The 24,570-nt window shown below is 40.8% G+C and overlaps 1 protein-coding gene across 5 annotated transcripts; it reads left to right on the top strand.

Annotated features, from left to right (window-relative positions):
• Positions 1 to 45: 45 nt before the first annotated feature.
• On the top strand, positions 46 to 24,058 carry LOC140928949 (uncharacterized). 5 transcript variants are annotated; one of them, XM_073378752.1, is made up of 16 exons: positions 46 to 7,557; positions 8,186 to 8,257; positions 9,060 to 9,117; positions 11,685 to 11,735; positions 13,046 to 13,191; positions 14,272 to 14,367; positions 16,273 to 16,415; positions 16,796 to 16,894; positions 17,301 to 17,461; positions 17,951 to 18,110; positions 19,490 to 19,571; positions 20,331 to 20,445; positions 21,524 to 21,634; positions 22,365 to 22,441; positions 22,840 to 22,952; positions 23,459 to 24,058. In XM_073378752.1, exons 1-15 carry the CDS (start codon positions 383 to 385, stop codon positions 22,925 to 22,927), a joined length of 8,634 nt encoding a protein of 2,877 aa, XP_073234853.1. In that variant the 5' UTR covers positions 46 to 382; the 3' UTR covers positions 22,928 to 22,952; positions 23,459 to 24,058. The 5 variants fall into 5 exon arrangements, with proteins under 5 accessions (XP_073234853.1, XP_073234852.1, XP_073234851.1 ...); XM_073378751.1 differs by having other exon boundaries at positions 47 to 7,557; positions 16,793 to 16,894; positions 17,954 to 18,110; positions 23,459 to 24,057; XM_073378750.1 differs by having other exon boundaries at positions 51 to 7,557; positions 16,793 to 16,894; positions 23,459 to 24,055.
• The last annotated feature ends 512 nt before the right edge of the window (positions 24,059 to 24,570 follow it).

Raw genomic sequence — 24,570 nt, 5'->3', positions numbered from 1 at the left:
TTTTTGAGCAATTTCCTCATGAAGTTTCGGCAAATTCCGTTCAGCTTGTTTTAACACAACCTTATATTTATTCAAGAATCTTAAGTATTATGTGTACACGGCAGGCATAATGAACACTTCTGCCAATTAAACCGTCCAGAGGTGTTTGCACAGTGAGTGCTGTTCGTGCCTCAGTAAAAACTGTCGATTATTGACGCGGCTTGATTGATTGGCGTGCAAAGAATTAATACTTTGTAAATCCTTAACCCGGACTCGATCGGTAGGATTACACATGTTTGTCGCCGACGCGCGCCACGGAGATATTTGAAAAACCGGAGGCTTAACAGCGTGTCTAGCATGCTTGTGATCTTTGCTTTGAGATTTTACAAGCAGGAAATACACAATGTCGCACACTCCAACGTATGTTTCTCGCCTTGATCCTCAATTTCGCCGTTTTGTCAACGTTGTTAATGTGTACCCTTCTTCGGAGACATCAGCTTCAAACGACGATTCGTCAAAAGAACAATCGCCACCTTTGGCTTCCAGCTCATGCTCTGAAATAAATCAGGATTTTATTTGCGTCGACGCTTATACAGAAGAAAACTGGGTTCCACCTCAGAGTTCTCAACGACGAGTTTCCGAATTTTTTATAGAGTACGCAAATGTTCTAAGCAGTGAAAGTGAGGCATCTATTGGAAATGACAACGACCTCAGAACTGCGGTACCCACTTCGACATCACTTAATTCTGAGGAAGATGGACAAACTCTCAGGAGCTCTAAGCAACCTTACAGCCCCGATAGAATTCATGATGATTGTTTTGGAGACGATTCTGTCTTTTGGAGTCACGGGGGCGGTAAAATTTCTCAAGAAAAGTATGGGTTGACGTTTTGTTTACAAAAGCAACCTAGTGTGTCGAACAAAAGACAGACATTAAATAGCCCATCAGTGAGATCGTTTTCCAACGATGCTGACTCAGAAAGTAGTTTTCAATACAACAATGAATCAGAGGGAGTTTTCGAGCATTTTACAGATAATGAAGTTTTTGATGAAGAACAAAACACCGAGTGGAATATAAACACGAGTCAGGTCACCACGCAGCGTGTGCAAGAGGTCGTCCCTCGTAGACCTCTAAACACGTCACGCAAGATTGCAGACAGTTTAGACGATTTGCCTTCTGTGGGCTATGCTGCAGATATCGTCGAAGATGGATATTCGTCTACAAGTAGTGCTGATAGCACGTTCGTGTGTTTTGCACTTGTTGGAAATCAGGATGACAAAAGAACTAAACGAAAATTGTATTCAAAACGTGGCCGAGTCGAGCGCGCGAATAAGCATAGGTACAGCGATGGAGAGCTTTTAAAGCAACGCGGGATCGAAGGAAAAGGTAGTGATCCTGGGCTCATGGCATGTGTGGTGACCGGGATTTCTGGAGGACCTTCTTCAAGAGTCTTTCGCGATGAAGATTCGCATTGGCGGCCTTCAAAATCAAAATCAGGGTCTTTAGAATATCTTCACGAATGTACGCAACCTTTGCACAGAGGAATCACTAAGAGTGGTGCAAGTGATTTCGATGGCTCATGTAAATCATACTCCCAGAAAAACAGAAACATGGCAAATAGCCGTGACTCTGTGTTTGCTCTGTTTGCATCACCGGAAACATCTAAAGGAAAGGACAAAGAAACTGAGGGTGGCGAAAGAAAATTAGATGAGGACAAAACGTATCCCAACTCTTTACGAGGTACCGACTCTGACCAACGTGTGTCACCAGCGTTTTGGGACGCTGAGAATGAATTCATGAAGTCTTCAAAGGAAAGCATACAGTCTAACGTTCTGTCCAATCAGGAAGCAAGTGAAATTCATGGGGAGGGTCCTCACCGTACTGATGAACTGTATCCCTCGTCATACATTACGAGCAAGGAAACGATGCCTCGCTTAAATGAATATGGAAAACACCAGAATTCACTTAAAAGTACCAGTGAGCCAGATTTAAGGCAAATTACCTATCGAGAGACACAGAAAAAAGCTATTCCTGTAAAGGTCCAGTCGACTAAGACAGAAGTAACTTCGAAATTTACCCGTGATTTTTCTTCGAGGCATCAAAGACCCGTGCGAAACCAGCAAGAAAAAAAGGAAAAGAAAGTTAAAGACGCGATGAAACCCGTTGCTCAGAACTCAGAATTAAATACACAGGGAAAAAAGAAAATGTCTGGAGAAACGGATTCACGTTGGCCGCCAGATGATCAAAATCGGAGAGACAGGATATTTAAATATAGAAGAGAAGAAAAAATCGGAGATCTCCCCGAGCCACATAGAGAATCAGTTATTGGGAATATGGTTGATCCCAACAAGTTGCAGCAGGATCCTCAAGTAGCCGGAATCGTCACAGTAAACAAAGAGCTTGCCGATGAGCAGGAAAACATTTGTAAAGAAAAAAAGACCGAACTTTTGACTCCTGTTAGACAAGCTATACGTTCAACAATAGATACCTACCTTTCAGATGACGGTGGCAATGGTCATGAATGGAAAATTATGTCAAAAGGAGAAGATCAACAGTGCTCGAATATTCCCGAGAATGTATTTCATGACGCTGAATCGGAACGTTTTCCGGACAAAGCTCAATGGCAAAAGGCTGCTGTGAAAGAAACGAAAGGCGTTCAGTCCAGTTCAACTTGTAACAAAAGCCAAACACTCGAGGAAGAAAAAACAAGTCGTAAAGAGAACGTTTCTGCACCTTACATCTCAGCTCTCGGTCAACAAAGTGCTCACACGCAATCAAATAAAAGAACAAGATCCACTGGCGACAAACCAGCAGTGCGCCCCACTAAAGAAAGCAAAAGTCATTTGGAGGCAAGACCAGCTAAGTCTAGCGATGGTTCCGCAGACTCCGTAGCACCTGAAGAATCAAATTCACGACGAAAATCTCCTAGCAAACCTGTCGGATGTTTGAATGAGGCGACCGAATATACCAAAAGACCACTGGGTGACTTCGACTCCTCGGATATCGTAAGAAAACCTAAGAAGGGTTTCACCACGAGAGAGAATAAAAGGGATAAGAGCGAAACAAACACCGATTTCTTTAACAATTATTTCGAACAACGGGACGATACGTGCTCTCCTGTTTTGTCTTTTCCAAATACTCAAAGCATTTCCTTTGGTCGTAGTGATAAAAATGGCCCCTCAGATTCAGAGATTTTTGATAAACGTTCGAACTCTCCGTCATTTCATGTTGTGAGAGCAGCAGCCTTACCCTTTGGACGTTTTGATACCAACTTGGACAATGGCAAGGAAGTATTTTCAAAGGAGCCCATAAAGGTCGGTGCAACGGATGCGCCTCCTGATAACAATGTTGAAAAGCTCATGGCTACAGAAGAAGTTGTGAAAAGAGAACAGCTATCGCTGAAGCGGAAAGAACAAAAACGTTCGAAAAATAAGGAGCACTTCCGTGAAGGTGAGAAAACAAATGTTTCTCCAGAGGACGTCGTTTTGAATGATATTGACGAAAGCACACCAGAAGATGCCGATTTGTCCTCATACATACAACCTGACAAAGATAGTTCGCTCGACCCTCCTCTCCAAATTTTGCAAGGACCTCTTTCTGGCTCCTCTAGTAGTCGGAATGTTATCGACAGCACACTGAAGGCTACTAGTGAATCAGATTCTGTTGCTAAACAAACAAGGTTGTTGTCAGAACACGAAGAAGAAGAAAGCATAATCTATGAGAAACCACTTGAATGTTTTCCTGGAATGTCAAATGTATTTGCTAAATACCAAGGTGTAGACTCTGTAAGAGACAACGCAATTGATATGTCAGACCAGCCGTGTAGTAAAGTACCTGAAGGTCCTTGTGGTGACATGGCATCAACAAAACTGGTAGCTGATGCACCTGAGCATTCCATGGTGTTGACGGTAGATACGCTTCATGTAGTTTCAGCTTTCAGCCCCAACCAAAAAACAGACGAGTTACCTCAAGTGGGAATAAAGGACGCAGAAAAGTCCCCCGATGAGAGGCAAGTGGTAAATGAAGATACCTGTTTTGTTGCCTTCAATATAAACGATAGTCTGCCTGGAGATGGAGCTCTGGCAACAACTGGAGACGAAGAATGTGAAAACGTATATGATAGTGATAATGTTATCAAAACTACGTTTGCTTTTGCCAAAGGGGATGAAATATGTTCATATGGCGAAAACACAGTACTAATATCTACTGACTGGAACAACGACTTTCTCTTCGATGAGAGGCAAGTGGTGAATGAAGATACCTGTTTAGTTGCCCCCGATATAAACGATAGTCTGGCTGGAGATGGAGCTCTGGCAACAACTGGAGAGGAAGAGTGTGAAAACGTATGTGATAGTGACCTGACTAACAAAAGTACGTTTGCTTTGGCCGAAGGAGATGAAACATCCTTATATGGCGAAAACACAGCACAAATACCTGCTGACTGGAACAACAACCGTCATATCTCGGATAAACCAGAGAAGGGAAAGCAGATTTACCTCAACGAAGGGAAAGCTGCAAATGAAGTTGAAGTGTCAGTATGCGAGAGGGATCAGGCGCTGCGAAAAGAATTCACGACAATAAATGACTTAGAAATCCAGGATGTGCGTACTGACGGACTGAACACCTGCAATAAGACTATTCACTGTCAATTTCTTCAACAATATTTGCAGTCAAATACGGAATCCTCCCAAGGGAGTATCCAGGAAGTGTCTGATCAACTGTGTGACATAACTCTAAAAAAGGTGAGCGGTTTTTCGCCAGATTGGAAAAACACGGAAAGCCAAACCTCATTTCCATACGTCACTGATGACAGAGCATATCCAGCAAACGAGACGGCAGAGGTCGATGTTGTGCGAGGGGTCTTACTCAAATCAAGTGCTGAGTGCCAGACAGAGCCACAAACTGCTTCCTTTCCCAGTGTGGCTGTTCAAGTGAAGCTTCCTGACTACGGCGTTCAAGACAAAGTAATGAAGATGAACGAGTACCCTGAAGGTGTCGAGCATCGACAGAGTGAAAATGATCTATATTCTGACGAAGGTTGTCAAACTACGCCAGATTTCGAACAAGTTTTGATGACATCAAAGGATTGCCAGACAGATTCTTCGTCGTTTACAACAACTGATCATGATACGGTTTGGAAAGAAAGCATTGGCTCGTGCCATTTCGTTTCTTTTGAAAGTAAGGAATGTCAAACATTAGAATGCTACTTTCATGCATCTCACCATGGTAAAAATCCTAATGAAGATGCTGGATCGCCTTCCACCGTTTGTCGTGAAAATAAAGAATGTCAAACGGCTAGTGGCAGGACTCTGATGACATCATCAGCCCAATGTGACATACTACCAGCACACGATAGGCTAGACGGATTAGATTATAAAGCGTTTTTAGCATCTCGGCCTGCTTCCTACGACAAAGAGTGTCAGACTGCGTACAGTAATAGTTTCTTACGTACAGAGTTAGAGCAATCCACGACATGGTCAAATACGTTGGAAAATACCGGGAAAACGTCAGCCGAAACTATGACAACTTATGAAAACAAGGAATGTCAAACCTTACCTGAAGTTGACCGTCTTTCTACAGTTTCAGAGGAATGCCAGACAGCCTCAAGTACGTTTAACACTTGCGACAGCGCGAATGTCGCGGGAGAAAATGAGATATCCTTTACGAATGAAGAGTGCCAAACATTCCTTGACAGTGACCTTCTTCAAGCCTCTTCGAAGGAATGCCAGACCACAATCTGGGCACCCATCCTTAGAAATATCGTCTGGGAGCAAGAGGACACTGAAATATCTTACGTAAGCAAGGAATGTCAAACAGTACCTGAAATGAGCCTTCGTTATACAAGTTCAAAGGAATGCCAGACTAATTCGTGGTGGTTCATTCCTGAGGTGAAAGTGAGTTCCACAGGAGAAACTGACACATTGCTCGTGAGTGAAGAGTGTCAAATAGTTTTTGACAATGATCTTCTACAAGCAGCTTCGAAGGAATGTCAGACCGCTACATGGTTGGAATTGTCTCTCGAGATCGCTAAGGAGGCAGCTACAACTGAAACATCAAACGACAGCAAAGGATGTCAAACGCTACCTGACAATGACCTTCGTGAAGCTTCCAAGAAATGCCAGACCGATTGTTGGTCGTCCAACCCTGCGAAGATGGCGACTGCCACAGGAAAAACTCTAATATCATACGTGAATAAAGAAAGTCAAAGAGATCTTGACGTGGACCTTCTTGAAGTTGCTTCGAAGGAATGTCAGACCATCACGTGGTCGCATTTGTCCGAGGAGATCGTCAAGGAAGTAGTAGCAACTAAAACATCCTACGACAGCAAAGAATGCCAAACATTACCTTGCAATGACCTTCTTCCTGAGGCTTTAAAGGACTGCCAGACCAATTCGTCATCCTACATCCCCGAAGAGAAGGTTAATGCCACAGAAAAAACCAAAATTTTGTACGCGAATAAAGAGTGTCAAACAATTCTTGACAACGACCTTCCTCAAGCTGCTTCGAAGGAATGTCAGACAATAACATGGTCGCATCTGTCTGCGCAAATCGTCAAGGAGGTAGCAGCAACTGAAGTATCTTACAACAAAGAATGCCAAACGCTGCCTGACAGTGACCTCGTTCGTTTAGCTTCAAAGGAATGTCAAACGAATTTGTGGCCTTGTATCACCAAGGACAATGAGAAAGAAACTAAGCTATCCTACATCGACGAATGGTGCCAAACAGATCCTGGCATTGACCTCCATTTAGCTGCAAACGAATGTCAGTCGGTATCATGGTCGTTTATATCTGACGAAAAGGTGACGAGGGCAGAGGAACCTAGAAAATCCTACAGCAGCAAAGATTGTCAAACAATCGTGGATCTCACTAACCCGTTAATACCGTCTGAAGAGTCACAGAAAATGCCAGATTTGGTCCCCGGTGATGCCAATACATTGGTTGAGTCACACCAGTCTGTTGTTTATGATATTAAAGGAATACAACCAAATATTGAAGTTCAAGCGTTAGTAGCGCCCATTCAACTAGGTCAAGATATTTCGTGTGTTCAAAAGTTTCCGTCCATAGATCATCAGAAGACAGAAAGCAAGGCGACAGAGAGCCAAACGCTCCCTGATACCCAGCTTCTCGTCTCGTTTTCAAAGTTTAGTCAGACGTCAGACTGGATTTCAGATGACATTTATCATAACAAAGAGTGCCAGACAGTGCCGTATTCTCTAGATGACCTAATAATGCTCGTTGATCAACTGAAACGCGTCCAAGACGTTGAAAACTTCAACGATGCGGAGTCGGAATCGATTTTCAGGCCATTTGGCCCATCAGAAACGAGTCCTTTCCATACCGCACCTCGTCCTAGTACATATGGGAAGAGTCCTGAAGCAGACGAAGTGCCTTCTATTGAATTTCTGCCTTGTGCTCAGTCTGCAACAGATAAATCAGACTCCCATTCAGCATATTCAGCTTTTTCACCCAATGTCGCTGAGAGAGGTTGCCAAGTCGAGATGTGCCACTGTGGGAATTTCGTTGACGAACATGAAAACGAAAGCATTTGTCCACAGGCAGCGAGTGATCCTCAGAACCGGTATTTCGGGGTTTTTTTGTTTTCAATTTTGTAATTACTGGTACTCCCGTATCGGATTTCGTTTCGCAGTTTCTCAATTTTGACTTCAGTGCTGGTGCAGTAAAGAAGCGGTGACTGAAAATAGGTTCGACGAAATTTTCCAGCCTTCAGCTGAGGCTTGTGCAAACCAGTTACTGGCAAAAAATTGGGAACAGCAACCTTCCCTAGTGAAAGGGCGTGGTCGTGTTTAATAGGGGTTGCTAGCTCCTACTCGTACAGTCGAAAATAAAAGCAATCGTACTTTGCCTGGTATCTCAATTCTTCGATTGCAGTTGGTGTGGAATTGTAATTATATCGCTTTCCTCGAAGTCTATAGTCGTTCACGAAACTAACGTACTGTCGAGGCAGCAGTCCAGTGGGTGCTGTAGCCCAAACAACCATGCGATTGAAGATTAAGAATTTTGAAGTGAAAAGGAAACGTAAACTTAACATGTGCTCGTTGAAATGTAGGCGAGAAGACTGAAAAGCTTAAAACAGAGATTTCCTTTTCAGTTTTGTTGTGACTTTGGGGGGGAAAAGAGACTCATCCTAGTTTACCTTAGGCTTATTTGATTGCTTTTTGTAACTGATAACAACTCTCCCGTTTTAGGGCAGCGATGCGAGTATCCGAGGGAATGCAGAAAGAGCAAGCTAGTCTTATAAAGCAGCTGGACATGTTAAGGTAAGGACACGCGGAACGTGCTCAAGAAAGGTAGTTTCTTGGGTAATCTGTTTTCTTAATTGGTGTGGTTCAACTTGGGTCAAAAATGACTTGATGCAACTTTCTTTGTGATGGATAGTTCGAACATTTTTCTGCTGCCACATACTGTTTTTTTGTTGCATAATCAGTATGAGTTAGTAGGTCAGAAAAAGGTTGCAGTAAACACAAGTGTAGAGGGAAATGTAACAGTGTAAATCCGGATCGCCCTATTTGGGGTGGTGGTATATTTTTATGTCAGTATGGTTTTTTTGGCTTATCCTTTAACGATACCGTTCTCCAACTCATTAAGTGAGAAAAAACAATGTCCTTTTGCTATTAATTTGTGATCCTGTATCAAGGACTCAAAAGGGTGTTTTCATCCAATTTTCAAACATCTGAAAAACTCGGCTGTTCTTCGCTTGTTTAACCCACTTCTATGTTTAGATGTCAGATGAAAAAGTCCTGATCGTGATTGATATCTTGCGTGAAACATTTACGGGCTATTTTACATTGCAAGGCAACCATTTATAGTGCGCGTTAGCGCTTGTTTGTTCGTAGAAAACGCTGGTTCAGTTCCAAAACGAGAATCATCAGGGTTAAATTCGTCAGTGTCAAATCGTACTGAACAAACGGAGTAAAACAGCCTTGAGCAAAAAACACGAACACAATAAATCACACGATTCGCAAGTCCATAATGCGAAGAATGTGGATTTCCATGTTGCCCTTGTCATGTCCTCCTACTGTATGTACCGCCCTGAACACGTTATTGTTGATTCCTTTCAAGGGATATGAATCAGAAACTCAGAGATGACAAGGACGCCATTGAAGCCGCGCATCAAGCGGTGAGTCATCTTAAAGCAGATTAAATGTAGTAAAAAACTTGATAAACCAGTTGCTTTTTACAAACTGAAATTATTTAATTTTGTGTGAATATTTATTTGGGCGTTTTTAGGAGCGAAAGGGTTAAACACTGTTTCGGTAGCCATTGTTTCTCTTTGTAGCCACACAAAAACAGGCCCCTAACTTTCCGCGTGCTTCCGCACGCAACTTTCTTTCGAAATAGGCGTTTTCCACTTTTAGAAGAAATTATTATTCCGCAACAGCGTTTCCGCGCTTAGCCAGGCCCTTATTTTACAGCTGTCAAATTATTCTGATTGGATTACGATGTGTTAAAAATGTTTATATGTATCCATTTCACTGATCCACGTTCGACTTTACTTTACTTTGTACATTCAACTTGTATTTTCCCTTCCTCGCAATCTTTCATAAATAATGTATGATCAGGAGTTATCGTCGCTTTTTGTGCTTTCATGCCTCGGTGTAGGCTGTATGTATTGTTATTTTTCATCATTGGAATTATGGATTAGTTAATTCCTCTGTAAATTATTTGTAGATTGAATTCGAACTATCCGGAGATAGATCCCATATTTTGAAGTTTGTAGAATTACCATAATACATTTGAGGCGAGGCAGTGCCTCGATCTGATGCTCACAGAAATTGACTGAAATTATAAACAACGTGTCCGACAATTAAGCTGATCCAGTCAACTTTTAGCAACTAACCTCATTTTTTGTTAGAAAAGATTTGCTCTTTGAATAAATTCTATTTAACCTGATACCATTCTTTGTTTGGTGGTGTTGTGCGTGCTTTTACAACGACTGTATTTGTTGGTTAACTGGCTTTGCCAACAAGGTAAATGAATCTTACTAAAAGTACTAAAATTAAAATGCGGTAAAATGGCGAGACAAAGGAATCACAAACGGAGAGCAACAAAGGTATGCAATCTTTTAGTAAAGTTTCTTTGCGTTTTCACGGAAGTCCCGAACTTCGCCTTAAATAAGACCAGTTTGTATGAAACAGTTTGAAGAAAGTCTCTTTTGTGTTCGCGACCTATCAGACGTAAGCCCAAAACCAGATGTGTTTTCCCGCGCTTTTCACCTGCTACACCTTTTTTACGTCGAGTTCCCGCGCTTTTCCCCTTCCACGTATTCTTACTTTGAGTTCCTACGCTTTTCACTTGCTACGTATTCTTACGTGGAGTTCTGGCGCTTTTCCTCCTTCGACGTACTCTTACGTCGGGTTCCCTCGCTTTTCACCTGCTTCACTGTCTCACGGTGAGTTCCTACTCTTTTTACCTGCTTTATTTTCATGCGTCGAGTTCCCGCGCTTTTTACCTGCTACAACTTTTAACGTCGCGTTTTCGCGCTTTTACCTGCTACAACTTTTAACGTCAAGTTCCTGCGGTTTTTACTTGCTACATTTTCTTATCAGGAGTTCTGATAGTTCACCAGACGTTTTTCGTAGGCTGTGATTGGTCCAGGTAATTACTTTCAATTTGGTTTAAAATCAGTCAACCGTGAGCTTTTCCAACCCAGACTGTCGTTGTAAAAGCACAGATGCCCTTAAACAAAGACTGGTGAATACATGCTAATAATAATTCCTTTTAACTAACTGACTTGTTTTTGCCAATGCTTACTGCGCATGTGCGGGATTCACCTGTGGATGCTCCTCAGATGTTAATGGCTGTATGTATTTGATTTTGTTTTGTTTTCTTTGTTTTTTAATTGTTATTTTTTCCTTCCTTAACCTTTTATTAATCTTAACTGCTACCATAAGGCTTTACTTTAACATGAAAAACTCACTCTGAATAAAAGAACTTGGCCCTATAATAAACTCACAAATAAAAGTTAATTCCTTGCTAATTTGCAACTAAATTCATTGATGGGACACAAAGAGACCATGAACCTAGACTTGGCTGACAGATTTTTCAATTAATAAAATGTTTTAATATTTTACGTTTTATTTCTGATCGTTTCGTTTTTGTCTCGACTTTCTTTCTGTTCTGAAAAGAAATCATGGTGTCGGTGGAGAATTGTACTTTCTAAACTGATATCTGGCATGAGGCAATGTAACACGCGTTAAAATTATCTTAATAATTAATATACCGTATAAACGTTGAGGATTACGTTCTTGCTTAAAAAATAACACTTAAAAACGGTTATTTCAAGTTGTTTTAAACCCAACGCCTAACCCTGATGTTATGGTGTCCAAATCATTTGAAACATCCCTTGAATTTTAATGTCAAATAAACCCCGTATAATTCTAATCGACCATCATCTTAACGATATTTTTGATGTTCTTTGTTTATTCTCTTGATTTGCTGGTTGATTAAAATGTGTGTAAGGATAAACTGTGGAGAAATATGGCGTTGTAGTTTGTCAATTTTGTAAAGGGGCCTACGAGCTAGGGATCCCTATGGAACCGTAAAAAGAAAAATAATAATGTTAGCAAATTCCAAGGATAAAAGACAGTCAATAGGCGATAACTTTAACTAACATATAGGGAGAAATTCGTTCACGCACATCATGATTTAAAGTAAATGATGTCATAAATGCTACTTATTAAACAGAAAAGAGAAAGAGGATATGGCAGTCTTAGTGATGAAATTGAAGAGGCCGAGGTAAGAAATTCAGTATAAACTAACTAAATAAATAAATGAAAGCAAACGAGTAACACCTCTGTAAATCATCTAAAGTTATATTGCTATGTTGTTATGCTTACTGCCTTTAAAAGTGTGCAAATCACAAAGGCTAAAGTAACAAACATAAACCTAAAAGAAACTTTTAGTTCTAATGTTTGATGCTGTAATCCATGGAAGTTTGACCTCCATAATGCATTATATTGTATAAGTTTCAGCATTAATAAACGGCACAAAAAAGAAAAGAATTAAAACATATAAAAATCAACTAATTGTTCTGAATTCCTTTTTCACCTCTGTCCTTGCCCCTGTATCTGTTGTACCTCTTTCGTACTTTTTTCCCGTACGTAATTTTTCGAAAAATGAATCAAAATTGCTTAATTTCCAACCGAAGGCGAGAGTCAATGGTTTTTGTGTCTCAAAATCCCCCCACTCTCCCCTACACAAATTGGATTTGTATGCGCGAGCCAACATGCGCAGAAAGTCATCACCTTGTCGATATTTGGCAGGCATCTCTTTTGTCACTCTCCGTTCTCTCCCCATTTTCCTACTCGCTCTCTAAAACAGGACAGTGAAGCCTGCGGCGGAGGCTAGGCGTGCTCGTATTTATTACGTGGCTTCGATAATAATGATCTCACAATACACGGTCTCATACACAGTCCCCCTCGGTTTGAAATTAGGCAATGTTCTCTATATTGTCTCGTAACTCATAAAGACTCTTCAATGGAGGTCGAAAAGGCTTTCAAATGATTATTATCTTGGGCCTTATCTCCTGATAACAATTTTTTTGATCGGTATCAGGCCCTTCCCTCGTTCCCAGAAATTTTCCCAAAAAAATTCTATTTGCACCCGTCTTCGTAGAAATTCAATATTTTTTGAGGAAGGAAGGAGAGAGAATCCTACCGATTTACGTTGATTGTTCTAACTCTTTTGACCTCCATTGTAGTCACAAGCCTGTAGAAAATTAGTTCTAGCATCACAGAATAGTACACCCCCCGGAAATTGAACTCATTCAATTAAATAGCTTTCATAGAATCATTCCGATCATCGCTTGGTCAACTGTGAACCGTCACACCCGAGGACGTTATCGACGGCGCCATTTTCATCGTTGGCATAAACAATTACCATGAACAAATACTGTTTAGTACCTTTCGTTTGTTCACAGTTTTTTCACCATGAGACCAAGAAGAATGTTATATATTTAACAAAAGGATCGTTCACAGGAGGCTAGGTGTAAAAGTTTTGTGCGATTTCTTCCTATTTAGTTGCGCTTTATGACCGTATCTTTATAGAATAAGACCAAAGTGCCTCGGCAGGGCTCGCAGATGTCCAAGTACATAAAGAAAAGACGCAGCCCTGGCGCCGAAGATACATGGGGCCACCAGGGATCAGTGGAATCGCTCAGCGGAGATGACATTGATGGGCCTAATGATAGAAGGTTTGTTGGAGGTCAAGATGTTATTATTATTATTATTTTTTTGCCGACTGAGGTTGATAAAAGGTGTGTGTGGTTGTGTATGGTGACGGGGGGGGGGGGGGGGGGGTTAAGGGGGTGGTGTTTTTTTTGTGGGAGATCCGTATAGTAAAGTCAGATTCGGAGTCTTCTTCTTTCGTGAAAAAGTCAGTGGCAGAACTTGATGGCGTCCCTTCGTCTCTTGTGTCTTTCGCACCTCGCCGCTCGCGAGCGGAAGAAAAGTTTAAGAGATGCCCACAGCCTTGAGTTCTCGGAGACAGATAGGAGAGCGTTGAAACAATTATGTTACATGAGTTTCACTGCGCGGGTACGGATAATTTTACCAATCTACCGGGTAGAGTTAATGTTACATTTGGGAAAACTTGGTCCTGTTTAACATACACACATTGCGACCATGTTCCCCGAATCTAACCCTTCGGCAGAAAGGGTGTATCTTAAGGTCCCCAGTAGCACTAGTCTTCAATGAGGACGTTCTTGCTTCCAGAATTTATTTCTTCCCCACCCCTATCCCTCGTTGTGTTTTAAAGAGGTCGTGAAAATGTTCCAGTGCCGAAACTGAATACTACAGGATGTCAACAAGTATTGGTAGTTAGCGGGAAGTGGTGATTAGAGTCTCCCAGCCCTCAGCTAAAAGGGCACCATTAAACTCTCTTGCTTGAGTTTATGAGCATGTTCTGTTTCGAACGTTAAGGAAGTCGTAGCAAAAAAGCTACAACATCAGATCTTTTAAAATTTAATTTCAGGTATAATTTTGTAGTTACAAAATTGTAATGAAAGGGAAAATAAGCCTAACCTCTGAACAGAAATATTTTCGAGTATATATATGAAAATAATTTTTTCGTAGTGAAGGCATAGTTCATTAAATTACTCTTACATTCAATAAAACCCTTAAAAAGTATCGTTAAACGTTTTTAAGATCTGTCTTAGGTAGTTTAATCCAGTACTATTTAATATTTCTTGTCTGATTTCTTTAAATTTGAACTTCATAATTTCATATCGGTACATCTTAAACTTTTCTTCAACCTGTTTTAAACCCGTTTTAAGTGAAAGTGCTCCATCCAGAAGGCGTTCTAAACGGCGTGACATCAAGAAGCAAGGCTCCGTTATGTACTCTTATTTTGGCTCAAAAAGCAACGAAGGGTGAGTTAATTTGATCAGCATTCCATTTCTCACGATAATGCCTTGTATGAACATTGCCGCTCTTAGTAATCAAACAGAACAAAACTAATTTTAAATGAAGAGGCCGACATCGGGAAGTGCTATACAGAAGGGTTCGCAATTGAAAATAGAAAATAAAATTAACATTTACATAAATAACAAACATTAAGTATAAAAAAGTAATCAACTATCAGTAAATAAGAATAAGGGGAAATCTGTCACTAAGGTATTTAAAGGGCCCTTCAAAATATTATAAGCAGACGCACACTAACGTCATTGCAAGAGTGTAGAAAAACAACGTAGTGTTGATAAGGAATTATGCAAAAAAGTACCATTTTTCTATACAGGATAAGCGAAAGGGAGACGTTATCTAAAACTGCTGTAATAACAGGGAAAGAGACAGGACCTCTGGGCGAAGCCTTCCCGTGAAAACATTTTTTAAGTACATCCCCAAGCCCCCTTGTCTCCCTCGCAGCCGTTTTTGGATGTCACGCAACGTGGCGTGACATCCAAAAAAACGGCTGCGAGGGAGACTACAAGCCCTCTAGCTCCCCCGAGTGATGAACATTTCGAAGTTTCTTGTGCGTACCTTGACGAAAAACGTTATGGTTATTAACACAATTATTCAATATAATGAAAGAACTACACCACTTACAACTTGTTACTTTTTTTTCACCTAACGACCTTAAGACATTTTATGGTGGATTTTAGTGTTAATTCGTTTTACTGTCTATTTAGGGACTTGTCAGAAATTAGCAGGGGGGGAGGGGGGGTGGGAATTTTAAATTTGGGTTCGGAAATTAGGTGACCCACCCCTGCAATGGGAGTGACATTTGCTAACCCTCCCCTTGAGCTTGGTCTAAAATATCATGACCCTCCCCACCTTACAGAATTGAAAGAAAAATGTTCCAGGCTCTTTAAGGTGCAGGATTCCAAGCCAACAAGACAAACAAATGAACAAGAAAAAAAAGGAAACGAAAGCAAAATAAAAGCAAAGCAAAGAAAACTAGGGCAAAAAGAATGGAAGCTAACTGCAAAGGAGCTATTGAAACCATATTACACCTCAGCAAGAATCGCGTGATATTACAGAGCCTATTGGCCCATTATTTCTTCATTATGAAGGAAAAAGTGGGTTCCTCAAAATGCAAAGGCCATATATCTTTGAGAAGGGTTGTTCACCAATGAATCACAGGACATTATCAAGCAATATCTACGCTTCAACTTAAATGAAAATCATGATGATGATGAAAGTGATTGTATCAGTGCGAAGCTAATAAAATAAGATAAAATAAACAAAATAAAATGCTGATGACATAAATGATGATGATCAAGATGCTCACAGCAGCATTGATGGTGATGCTGAAGACAGGGATGAAAAGGATAGCCAAAACTATAATAACATTAACAACAACATTATTCGTTATTGCAATGAGACTATAGCATTTTTATAAATGAAAAGTAGATGTTTGTTAAATACTTCACAGTTTATATCCATAATATTCCGTTGCTCTTTTTTTTTTTACGAAATAAAGAAATTTTGTTTTTCTTCTGTGGGTGAACCTCTACATGATCACGGGCATATATTTGCATGACCCTCCCCCTTTTAACGGCCCATTTTTCATGACCCCTCCCTTTTCTGAGTCTCAAAAAGTTGTGACCCTCCCTCTGTTTCCACCCCCCCTCCCCCCCAGCTAATTTCTGACAAGTCCCTTAAGAGGTTATTGTCTACGTACCTGAAAAGGTTGTCTGCGTTTCTTACGAGAGGTTTAACATTAAGGGTGTTAGTGGTGAAATTGCCGGGACGGAAGGGTTCAACTCACGTCATAACTATACGAAGGCATGGCAGTCTAAGATTTTAACGAATTAAAATTGTTTTCTCAACCTTAGGTCTGTGTCTTTTCCAAACTCTATTCGAGAAGAAGCCGAATTTGAGGGCGATCCTACACTAGAACTTATATCGGACGAGAAAGCGCAAGAAATGGAAAGACCGGCATGGGCCAAAAAAATATTGTTCGCCGTTCAACCTAAAGGTTAGCAACGTTCTTAACACTTTTTGACGATGGCCATCATGTGTCTAAAAAAACATATTTTTGACCCTTCTTTTCGGACTGCCTTTTTTTTTGGCCAGTTAGAATGGAAATGCCTGAAAGAGACATTTCCAACACAAAGGGCATCACTTCAGCCAACTGAATGTAATTTAAACACTTCTTTTTCTACTATTGACAGGACTTCTCTGTAGCTTTCCCGTGAAAGGCCATATTTTACTTCGCACTGTTATGGTCAATGAAAGCCTGGCGAAGAGAACTTGGTTTGGGGTTGGCGTTCTATTAAGTCTTTCACTTTTCAGTCGTTGTAACAGCGTTTTTCCATGATTACCCCAATTAAACAACGTAATAAATACTTTCAGAAGCTGCGATCGAGGACAAAGAAGGCCAGTTGAAGGCTAGTGATGAAGAACTTGATGAGGATGTATTTAGAAAAAGGAAAGCCGAGTTAATATCCGGTGCAAGTGAGTGATAACGTTAGACTTTAGTACACAGGAGTCCTTTTATTTGTGTGAAGCGTATACAAACGGAAGTGTTTACAGCTTCTGTCAACATGTGAACCAAGTAACGATCAACGCCCGTGGACTCTGAAGTAGACTGCGGGTTGTCTCGTCCCTTCTTTCAAAGTTACTGGGGGTTTGTCGCGTAACACGCGAGAAGTGAGTGCGTTAGCGGGGAGGTAGCTCTCGTTTCTCACAGCCGCTCGCGTATTTAGTGAACAAAAATAGAAACAAACTCAAAGTAACTCCTGTGGACATAGCCTAAGATCGCACTCTAATTATAAGAGGGAAATTAAACTCTATGGCCGGATTGGTTGCACTTGTTTTTAAGCTTCACTTTTCTTTGTTTCCTATTAATGTGGTTATGTAGGTCCAGCACGCGGCAGATTACAAGAAGTTAGAGAAGAATCCGACATGTCTTTGTCCACTGAAGACATAAGTGACGGGAATGGCAGTGCATCTGATGACAGGCCTTCCTCTCCACGTGCAGCTCCTGTTGGCAAAGATAACGAAATGTGTCGCACAGTATCCGTAAGTAGAACTGAAGCTTTACCCTGCCTAACATTTAATTAAATTTTACTGGACAGAAGGTCAGCAAGGTAAACTCCAGATCTCATTCTCCCTGCCGCCATGTTGTTTTACGATTTTTACCACTGTCGTAGTTACTTATAGTAATGTTAGGTGACATATAGTGACATGCTAGGTGAAAATGTTTTAAAAAAGGGATTTTTCCTATTAGTCTACAATGAGACGGCAGTATTACCTTCAACGGCCCCTCAACCTCATTTCCAGGGTTCTCTCGGGGGTCGAGGAGGAGCCTCCTACTTCTCCTGAGAAACCTGGGAAGGAGGTTGCACAGTCATCTACTTGCTTCTTCCGATCAATTTTAGTTTGGGACTGAAAATTTGACTCAGCTTTAGTTTCGCGCGATGACTTGTACTGTCCATTTACAAAGGTATCGCTCGTAATTTATATGATGCTGACATTACTTATTTTTTGTATTAATCTTGCACCCTATAGCAGGATATGAGTGAAGCTGGTGTGTCAGTCGTTAGCGAAGCATCCACTCCAGAGAGAGTGTTCAAAGTGGTTTTTGTCGGTGACTCCGGTGTTGGCAAATCAAGTTTTATTCACCGGTTTTGTCACGACACATGGAAACCTTCATTCACCGCAACCATAGGTAAATAGAATAAGCAAGTAAACAAATACAAAAGGACTCTCAGCTTTAACACCAGTATTAGGTATTTCTTTGAAAAAACTTAAGCGGGAATTACAGTTAAACGCCTTTTTTTGTTATACCCGAGCAATTTTACTTGAAAATGTCGTCAAAATGTCATTCGATTTTAAAAATAAATCACTCGTCCTGAAGTTCTTGGAACGATGAGTTTTTGAGAATTTTTTGGTGATTTGTAGGATATTTGTAATCAATAAAAGTTTAAAGGGCAAATTTTAAAAGTTATGGAAAATGGGGAAATATTGGATTTAAGGGCAGTTAAAAATTAAAATTTGAAGTGAGTAATTAATAGAAAAACACCAGTCAGTCCACCAGCAGAACAAGGTGGCCCTGAGCCAATTAGCAGACCAACTGGTTTACCTGTATACCCTCTTCTATCCTTCTTTCTTTCATTCTCAATTCAACTCCAATTCCCCCAAATTTCAACTGTAATCCCCCCCACCCTTAAAATGGTCCTGTTTTATTGACAGTTGACCGTCAGAGCATAAAAAAACTTCTCCTAAATCATTTACAACTTTTAAGCTTAAATTTTCTGGTTTTTGTCTTTTGACAAGAGCTCAAACATTCTTGTATTTTTGCCAGTCCACCAAAGCAGAAAGTGAAGCATGATCGGTAATAAAGAAGGATCAATTTAGGTTTTGGGAAACTGACCACCAACCCCTCCCCTAAGTCAACTTTCTGCCCTAAGTAAAGTGAGTGTTAATGTTAGCTTAGGGGAGGGGTAGGTGTGCAGTTTCCCAGAACCTAAATTGATCCATAAAGAACTGAGGTGTTGTGTTATAAAAGATTTGTATTTTAGGTTTACACGTGATTTTCAAAAGGGAATGCTGCGTTTATGTAAGAAAATTAATATTACAAAACCTTTCGGCATACCTTTCCCACCACGAATATTATAAACCTTTCCATGTGAGAGAGAGGTCTGTATAATGCAATGTCGGGCACTGAGCAGGCGGATATTTGGCCTTCGCCGTAGACCATCCAGCCTTACCTAGCCTGAGAAAACAGCCGATAATTGGCGACGCTACCACTAGTTTCTCCGCCAAATGACGTCTGAGAAACGAGCGCAGAAATTCCATACTGATGACGCGTCACTACCCAGATCTGGGTAGTGCTTCTGATTGGTCGTGCCGCGCGAGAAAATTGATTCAACCAGTCAAAAGCACCACCCAGGTCTGGGTAGTGACGCGTCATCAGTATGGAATTTCCGTGCTCGTTTCTCAAACGTCATTTGGCGGGGAAACCAGTGGTAGCGTCGCCAAATGTCGGCTGTTTTCTCAGGCCAAACCTTACCTTGTGACCTTATTTTTAATTGCTTCCTGTTTCAGGTGTCGACTTCCAAATCAAGACCATGAATTTAGAAGGCAGATGTATTGCACTTCAGCTCTGGGACACCGCTGGGCAAGAAAGGTACTCATTAGGTTTTCAGACAAAATAGGCGTTCATACAGTAGCCTGTGAACGCAGCCATATTCCGGTTGTCGCTTCTCTCCACCCCAAGATTTGGACAAAACATTCCATCTCAAATACGAACAACTTGTCCTGATATAATCCCAATGCCCCAGCTGTTGAAAAGGCGGATAGTGCCATCCAATGGATAAATCTTTATCTAATAGCTAACGCAATTGCCTTCCATAAAACTTATCCGCTGGATAGTTAATAATCCGGTGGATAGCGCTATCCAATGTTTGAACAACCGGGGCCGTTTGGTTTTACGTATCCAACCAGAACATAATGCATTATTGAGATCTATAAAATCGGCCAATGAACGCGCAGGTCTTGTCAGGAAAATTCAGCAATGACGATGGCGGCGGCATCGAGAACTTAAAAAACGCAATAGTTTCGATCAGCAAGGCAACAAATCTGCTCGCATGCCACACATTTTGGTGCTTTAACTGCCTTGCTCTCTGTCTCACTCTTTACAAACTTTGGTGCGGCCCCCATGCCAAGGATTCGACTCCAGGAAATTTACCAGGATTTTACCTACTGAAAGAGTTGTAATGATCCCAACTTAGTTTAAAATTTCACAATTTCTTTGTTTTAGCGACGTTTCGCTGCCGCCGTCGTTGTTGATACTCAGATTCCTATCAAAATGTGACAAAGGTCTTTGAGATCCAGTCGAGTTATTATGAAACAAATTAAATTTCTTCTTCTCTTATCTACGTTGCAGATTCCGAAGTATCACAAAACAATATTTTAGAAAGGCAGATGGTGTCATTGTATTTTATGATGTTACCATGGAGACGTCCTTTTTAAACATCAAGAACTGGATGATAAGTGTCGAGGTAATAAGATGTTTAAAACAAGAGCAACAAGCAAACAAAAAAGTTTCTCGATTTCATAGTACTCTTATAGGCCTGTGTTTCTTGAACTTCCAAGCTAGTCGGTTACAGTGGAACTTTTCCTATCGGAAATCTCGATAATACTATCCTCGCCTCTCCATTACAGACGGTTCATTTGGTCCCAAAGATACCAATGACATACAGTCCCTACCTCTCGAATTGCTGGTTTCGGCCATATTGGTGGGGAAGAGCCAAGGCATAACTAAACTCCATTATTTATCAAAAATTTGTCGAGAGAAATTTTATTGTATAGACCACCAAAATGGCCGCCTTGTCACGTGGTTCCAACTACGCATAAGGACACGGCCCTGTGTACCTTTCGTGTCGATATTGAGGAATGAGGTCAGTTAAAACGCATGTACAAACAAAAAGCGTGATACGGCCTCTATTGGTCAAAAAGTGTGGATGTAGATTCAGTTCAAAGCATAAATCCCAGTTCAGTAGTTATGACTTCCAACGAGACAATCCAAGGGTAATTTTACAATCGGAAAACTCTTCTCTGACTCCTCTCTATTTAACCTGTTGTAGGCCTCTAAGATAGTAATGTGTGGAGATCGCGAAGACTAATGCGAAAAACGAGCAGGGACTGGTGATAGAGGAAGCCTCTCTATTATGGCAGTCTCCTTGATCCCAAAATACCAAACTTTATACAATTTATACCTCTGTACGTATACGTCAATGTGGACACTTGGCACTGTCCCTCTTGTATCAGTCCGTATTAAGAAAGTTTGACTGAAGTGACAAGCATCAGATTGCATTTTTTAAACAACATGTTTTACTCAAACGTCAAGGTCGTAATGATGATTGATTATGAAACAGATTCTATCCATCAGGCCCCAGTTGTTCAAAGAGTTTATAATACTTATCCGCTGGATAGTCATTTATCCGGTGGATAGTCCTATCCAGTGTTTCAACAGCCAGGGCCAGTACCATAAAAACTGTGCAGGGAACAGTATGAGAAGTATGCATATTGATATTACGGCTAAGAGTTTTGAAACTGTTTTCTTTTTCCTTTGTGCAGGAAGGAACAGACGATGGAACAGCGATTATGATCGTTGGTAACAAGGTTGATCTCTACGAGGAAGATAGCGAGAGACCAGTTACAACTCAAAATGGAAAGAAATTAGCAGAGGTATGAATAATGCATGTCTTTGATAACTTAACGGAATATTTCGGAATGTCGGTTGAACTGTGCTTGCACGACGGCGTTGTCCGAGAAACGTATTTGGCGACCTGTGTCGCATAAGTACCAACTATAGTGCTTTTACACTGCCGTCCTCTGGTTACTTACGCAGTTTAGCCAAATTCGGCCATAAAGACCTGACCGCCAAACTGAGCGAAATAGAAAAATAACCCTTGAAAAACATTGTTAAGGAAGTAAAGGAACAAAGCCAATTCAAAAGAAGCCAAGGAAGGACAAAATTTAAGAAGAACAAAGTGGTTTGAATTTTGGACTTTTAAATACGTGCATTCCAACCTGTTTGTTTGTGATCTGTTTAAATCAGGAGACATGCGTGTTTGTTATGAGGCTGTGATTTTCTCATTTAGGAGCTATTTCTTTGCTGACGTTAAATTACTAGCGAGCGATTGGCAAAATTAAGCAAAATAGGCAAACCTTCAGTGACACAGGCTCTTCAAGTCTTTGATGATAGGCAAAGCTAATCAAGGAAAATAAACACTGCGGGAAACTTGGACGCTTTTTTATTTCCTCCTCATTGTTACTGTTTATCGACTTTTTTATTAATCAGTTGGGTTCCTCAAATTTGGTGGAAACAAATGTCGACTACTTGGCTTGTATTGCTATTTCCAACTTAGTATTACTGTTTTAAGTACTGCAGTTGACACTGTTTGTTGTTTTATAGGAGTACAAAGCCTTGTATACAGAAACAAGCGCTAAAACCGGTTACAATATCCAAGAATCGATGGCAGAATTTTCCAAGTAAGTAACCAACAACTTACATTAGATGTGCGAAAACTTTTCTCTTCCATTACGTAGCATGGACCTTGGGAAAAAGCCATTTTTTCACTCTCGGGGAGGCAAGACGACTCCGGTACCGAACTTTTCGGATTTGTCACGAATCCGGGAAAATTCCCAGGCTAGTATAGCCTATAGCCTTTATCAGCCAACCAGTCCTGTGGCCCGAAGATGTAAAATATTCGCGTCATTGATAGGCCAGAGTGGTTATCGTGGTTCAGATTTTATCACAGTCATCTGAAAGCTAAGCCACTTTAGTTGTTATGTCAGTTGAGATTTACTTAAATGAAGCAGCTAAAGAAAAGTGAATATTTTTCGGATAGACTCGAAAGTTCTAACCCTTTCATCGCATTTATCTTCAGAATGTTGCAAGTGCGTGAAGATGAGTTAATGCAGAGTGTGCTGAACCTTGTTCCAGAACAACCCAACAAGAAGAAATGTTGCAAGTAATCACAGCAGATTTTTTCGTTGCTGGGTGAGGATTTTACAATATATTTCAAAGGACTTATGTCAAATTACAGATTTATACAGCCCATCTTCTTAGATTGTAATATAAAGAGGACGCACTATTGGAGGGTAAGAGAGCATATATGGCTAGTAGCACATTTACTTTCTATTATTTTTCACCACGCGTTACTCGTCCGCTTTGTAACTTCTGTTTCTTGTTTGAATCACACCCTCTTCTTTCTCCGGGTGTGGAGCCCGAGAAAGGGGAGTGCGCAAACTCGACCTTCGCTCCAGGAAGTTCTTTTTCTCTTGATTATTGCCGCTGTTATTATTCCTTCCATCTTCTACAGTACTGCGTCTCTTTTTTTCAATTGGACAGTCTAGCATCCAATTTCCAACTATGGATGAAAACCATCTCATTGTACTCCAGGCGTTTTAAAAGAAAAGGACGTCCCAATAGGTCTAATAAATTTCTGGACGCATCGTTCGATTTACACCTCAGAAAACTAACATTTAATTTGTCTTCTGTTACAGACTTGAACAGCAAACCTTGTACCAAATATCTCTTCGACAAGGCCACGGTTGACAGCCAATTCTCTGCTGTCAAGCTGAAGAATAAAGAACATCCTAGAGGACGTTTCCTTGAAGTCGATCGGAATTTTCACGAAGTTATATTTCCTATTGCGAAAAAGGAAAGAATTGGGCAATGTCTGGAGGATGAAGAATCACGTAGATGCTCGAGCCGCGGAGGGAAATACTGAATTACACGAGAAGCGGTTACTTGGCTACGAGAGTTAGTTCGTGCTTGAAAATTGTGTACATTTTATCTGAACAATGTGATGTTGAACATAGTTTACTATTTAAATACGTTTTCTATTTATAAAAGTGATATGCTTGGAGGCGTGATCCAATACGTCACTCACGATTGGAGTCTAAGTCATATCACAGTTAATAGAGAGGGCTAGTCTCCTCTGCTGTGGTAACGGGTGCTAGGGGAGGGGACTGCGGCTGACTGAATTTGTAAATTTTTAATTTATGGTTTGTTGGAACGATAATTTCTGCTTTTAGATAAATCAATCAAACAAGTCCTTTATTGGGTAGTAACATCAAAAGGATCGCTCGCCCCACGTAAAGGAATCCCGACTCCGGATTAGGGAAATTTTTGTTTGTGGAACCTGGAATCCTGGGCTTTGGAATCCGGAATGCAGCTCAAGGAATCCTGAATCCATCTAACGATTGCAATCCGGAATCCAAATTCCATTGACAAAGAATCTCGAATCCAGTTACTGGAGTCCGGAATTCCACGGCCAATTACTGGAATCCGGAATCCACGGCGTGGAATCCAGAGTCCAAGACTGTCTTGGGGTTTCTTACATGAGTCGAGGATACTATTTTGGTTACGAAGGCCGGGACGCATCTGATCTCACCCAGATCTCACTTTGTGTCACAATATAAGCTGAGACCTCTTTTGCTCTTGTCCGTGGAAGCGCTGCAAACGAAGTTGAGAAGGGTAGTCTAGCTTTTTAGAGCGCGCGAGGTTTCTTTAACTTCATTGAATAGTGCTTGCTACGAAAGGAGTGTTCTAAACAGAAACATTTCTTTTGCCAATCAAAATATGCGCATACAATCCACTCGGAAAGATTGAG

The sequence above is a fragment of the Porites lutea genome, chromosome 2 (genome assembly GCF_958299795.1).
Source record: "Porites lutea chromosome 2, jaPorLute2.1, whole genome shotgun sequence".
Lineage (NCBI taxonomy): Eukaryota > Metazoa > Cnidaria > Anthozoa > Scleractinia > Poritidae > Porites > Porites lutea.
The sequence above is the reverse complement of the archived record's forward strand: the minus strand, read 5'-3'. Positions and strand labels throughout refer to the sequence as shown.

What these genes read in the sequence shown, in the direction of transcription:
- LOC140928949 (XM_073378750.1), top strand. Translation starts at nt 383, where the DNA reads ATGTCGCACACTCCAACGTATGTTTCTCGCCTTGATCCTCAATTTCGC. An exon ending in GGCTCAAAAAGCAACGAAGG is followed by an intron (nt 14,368 to 16,272) that starts GTGAGTTAATTT and finishes TCTCAACCTTAG; the next exon opens with GTCTGTGTCTTTTCCAAACT. An exon ending in CGAGTTAATATCCGGTGCAA is followed by an intron (nt 16,895 to 17,300) that starts GTGAGTGATAAC and finishes GTGGTTATGTAG; the next exon opens with GTCCAGCACGCGGCAGATTA.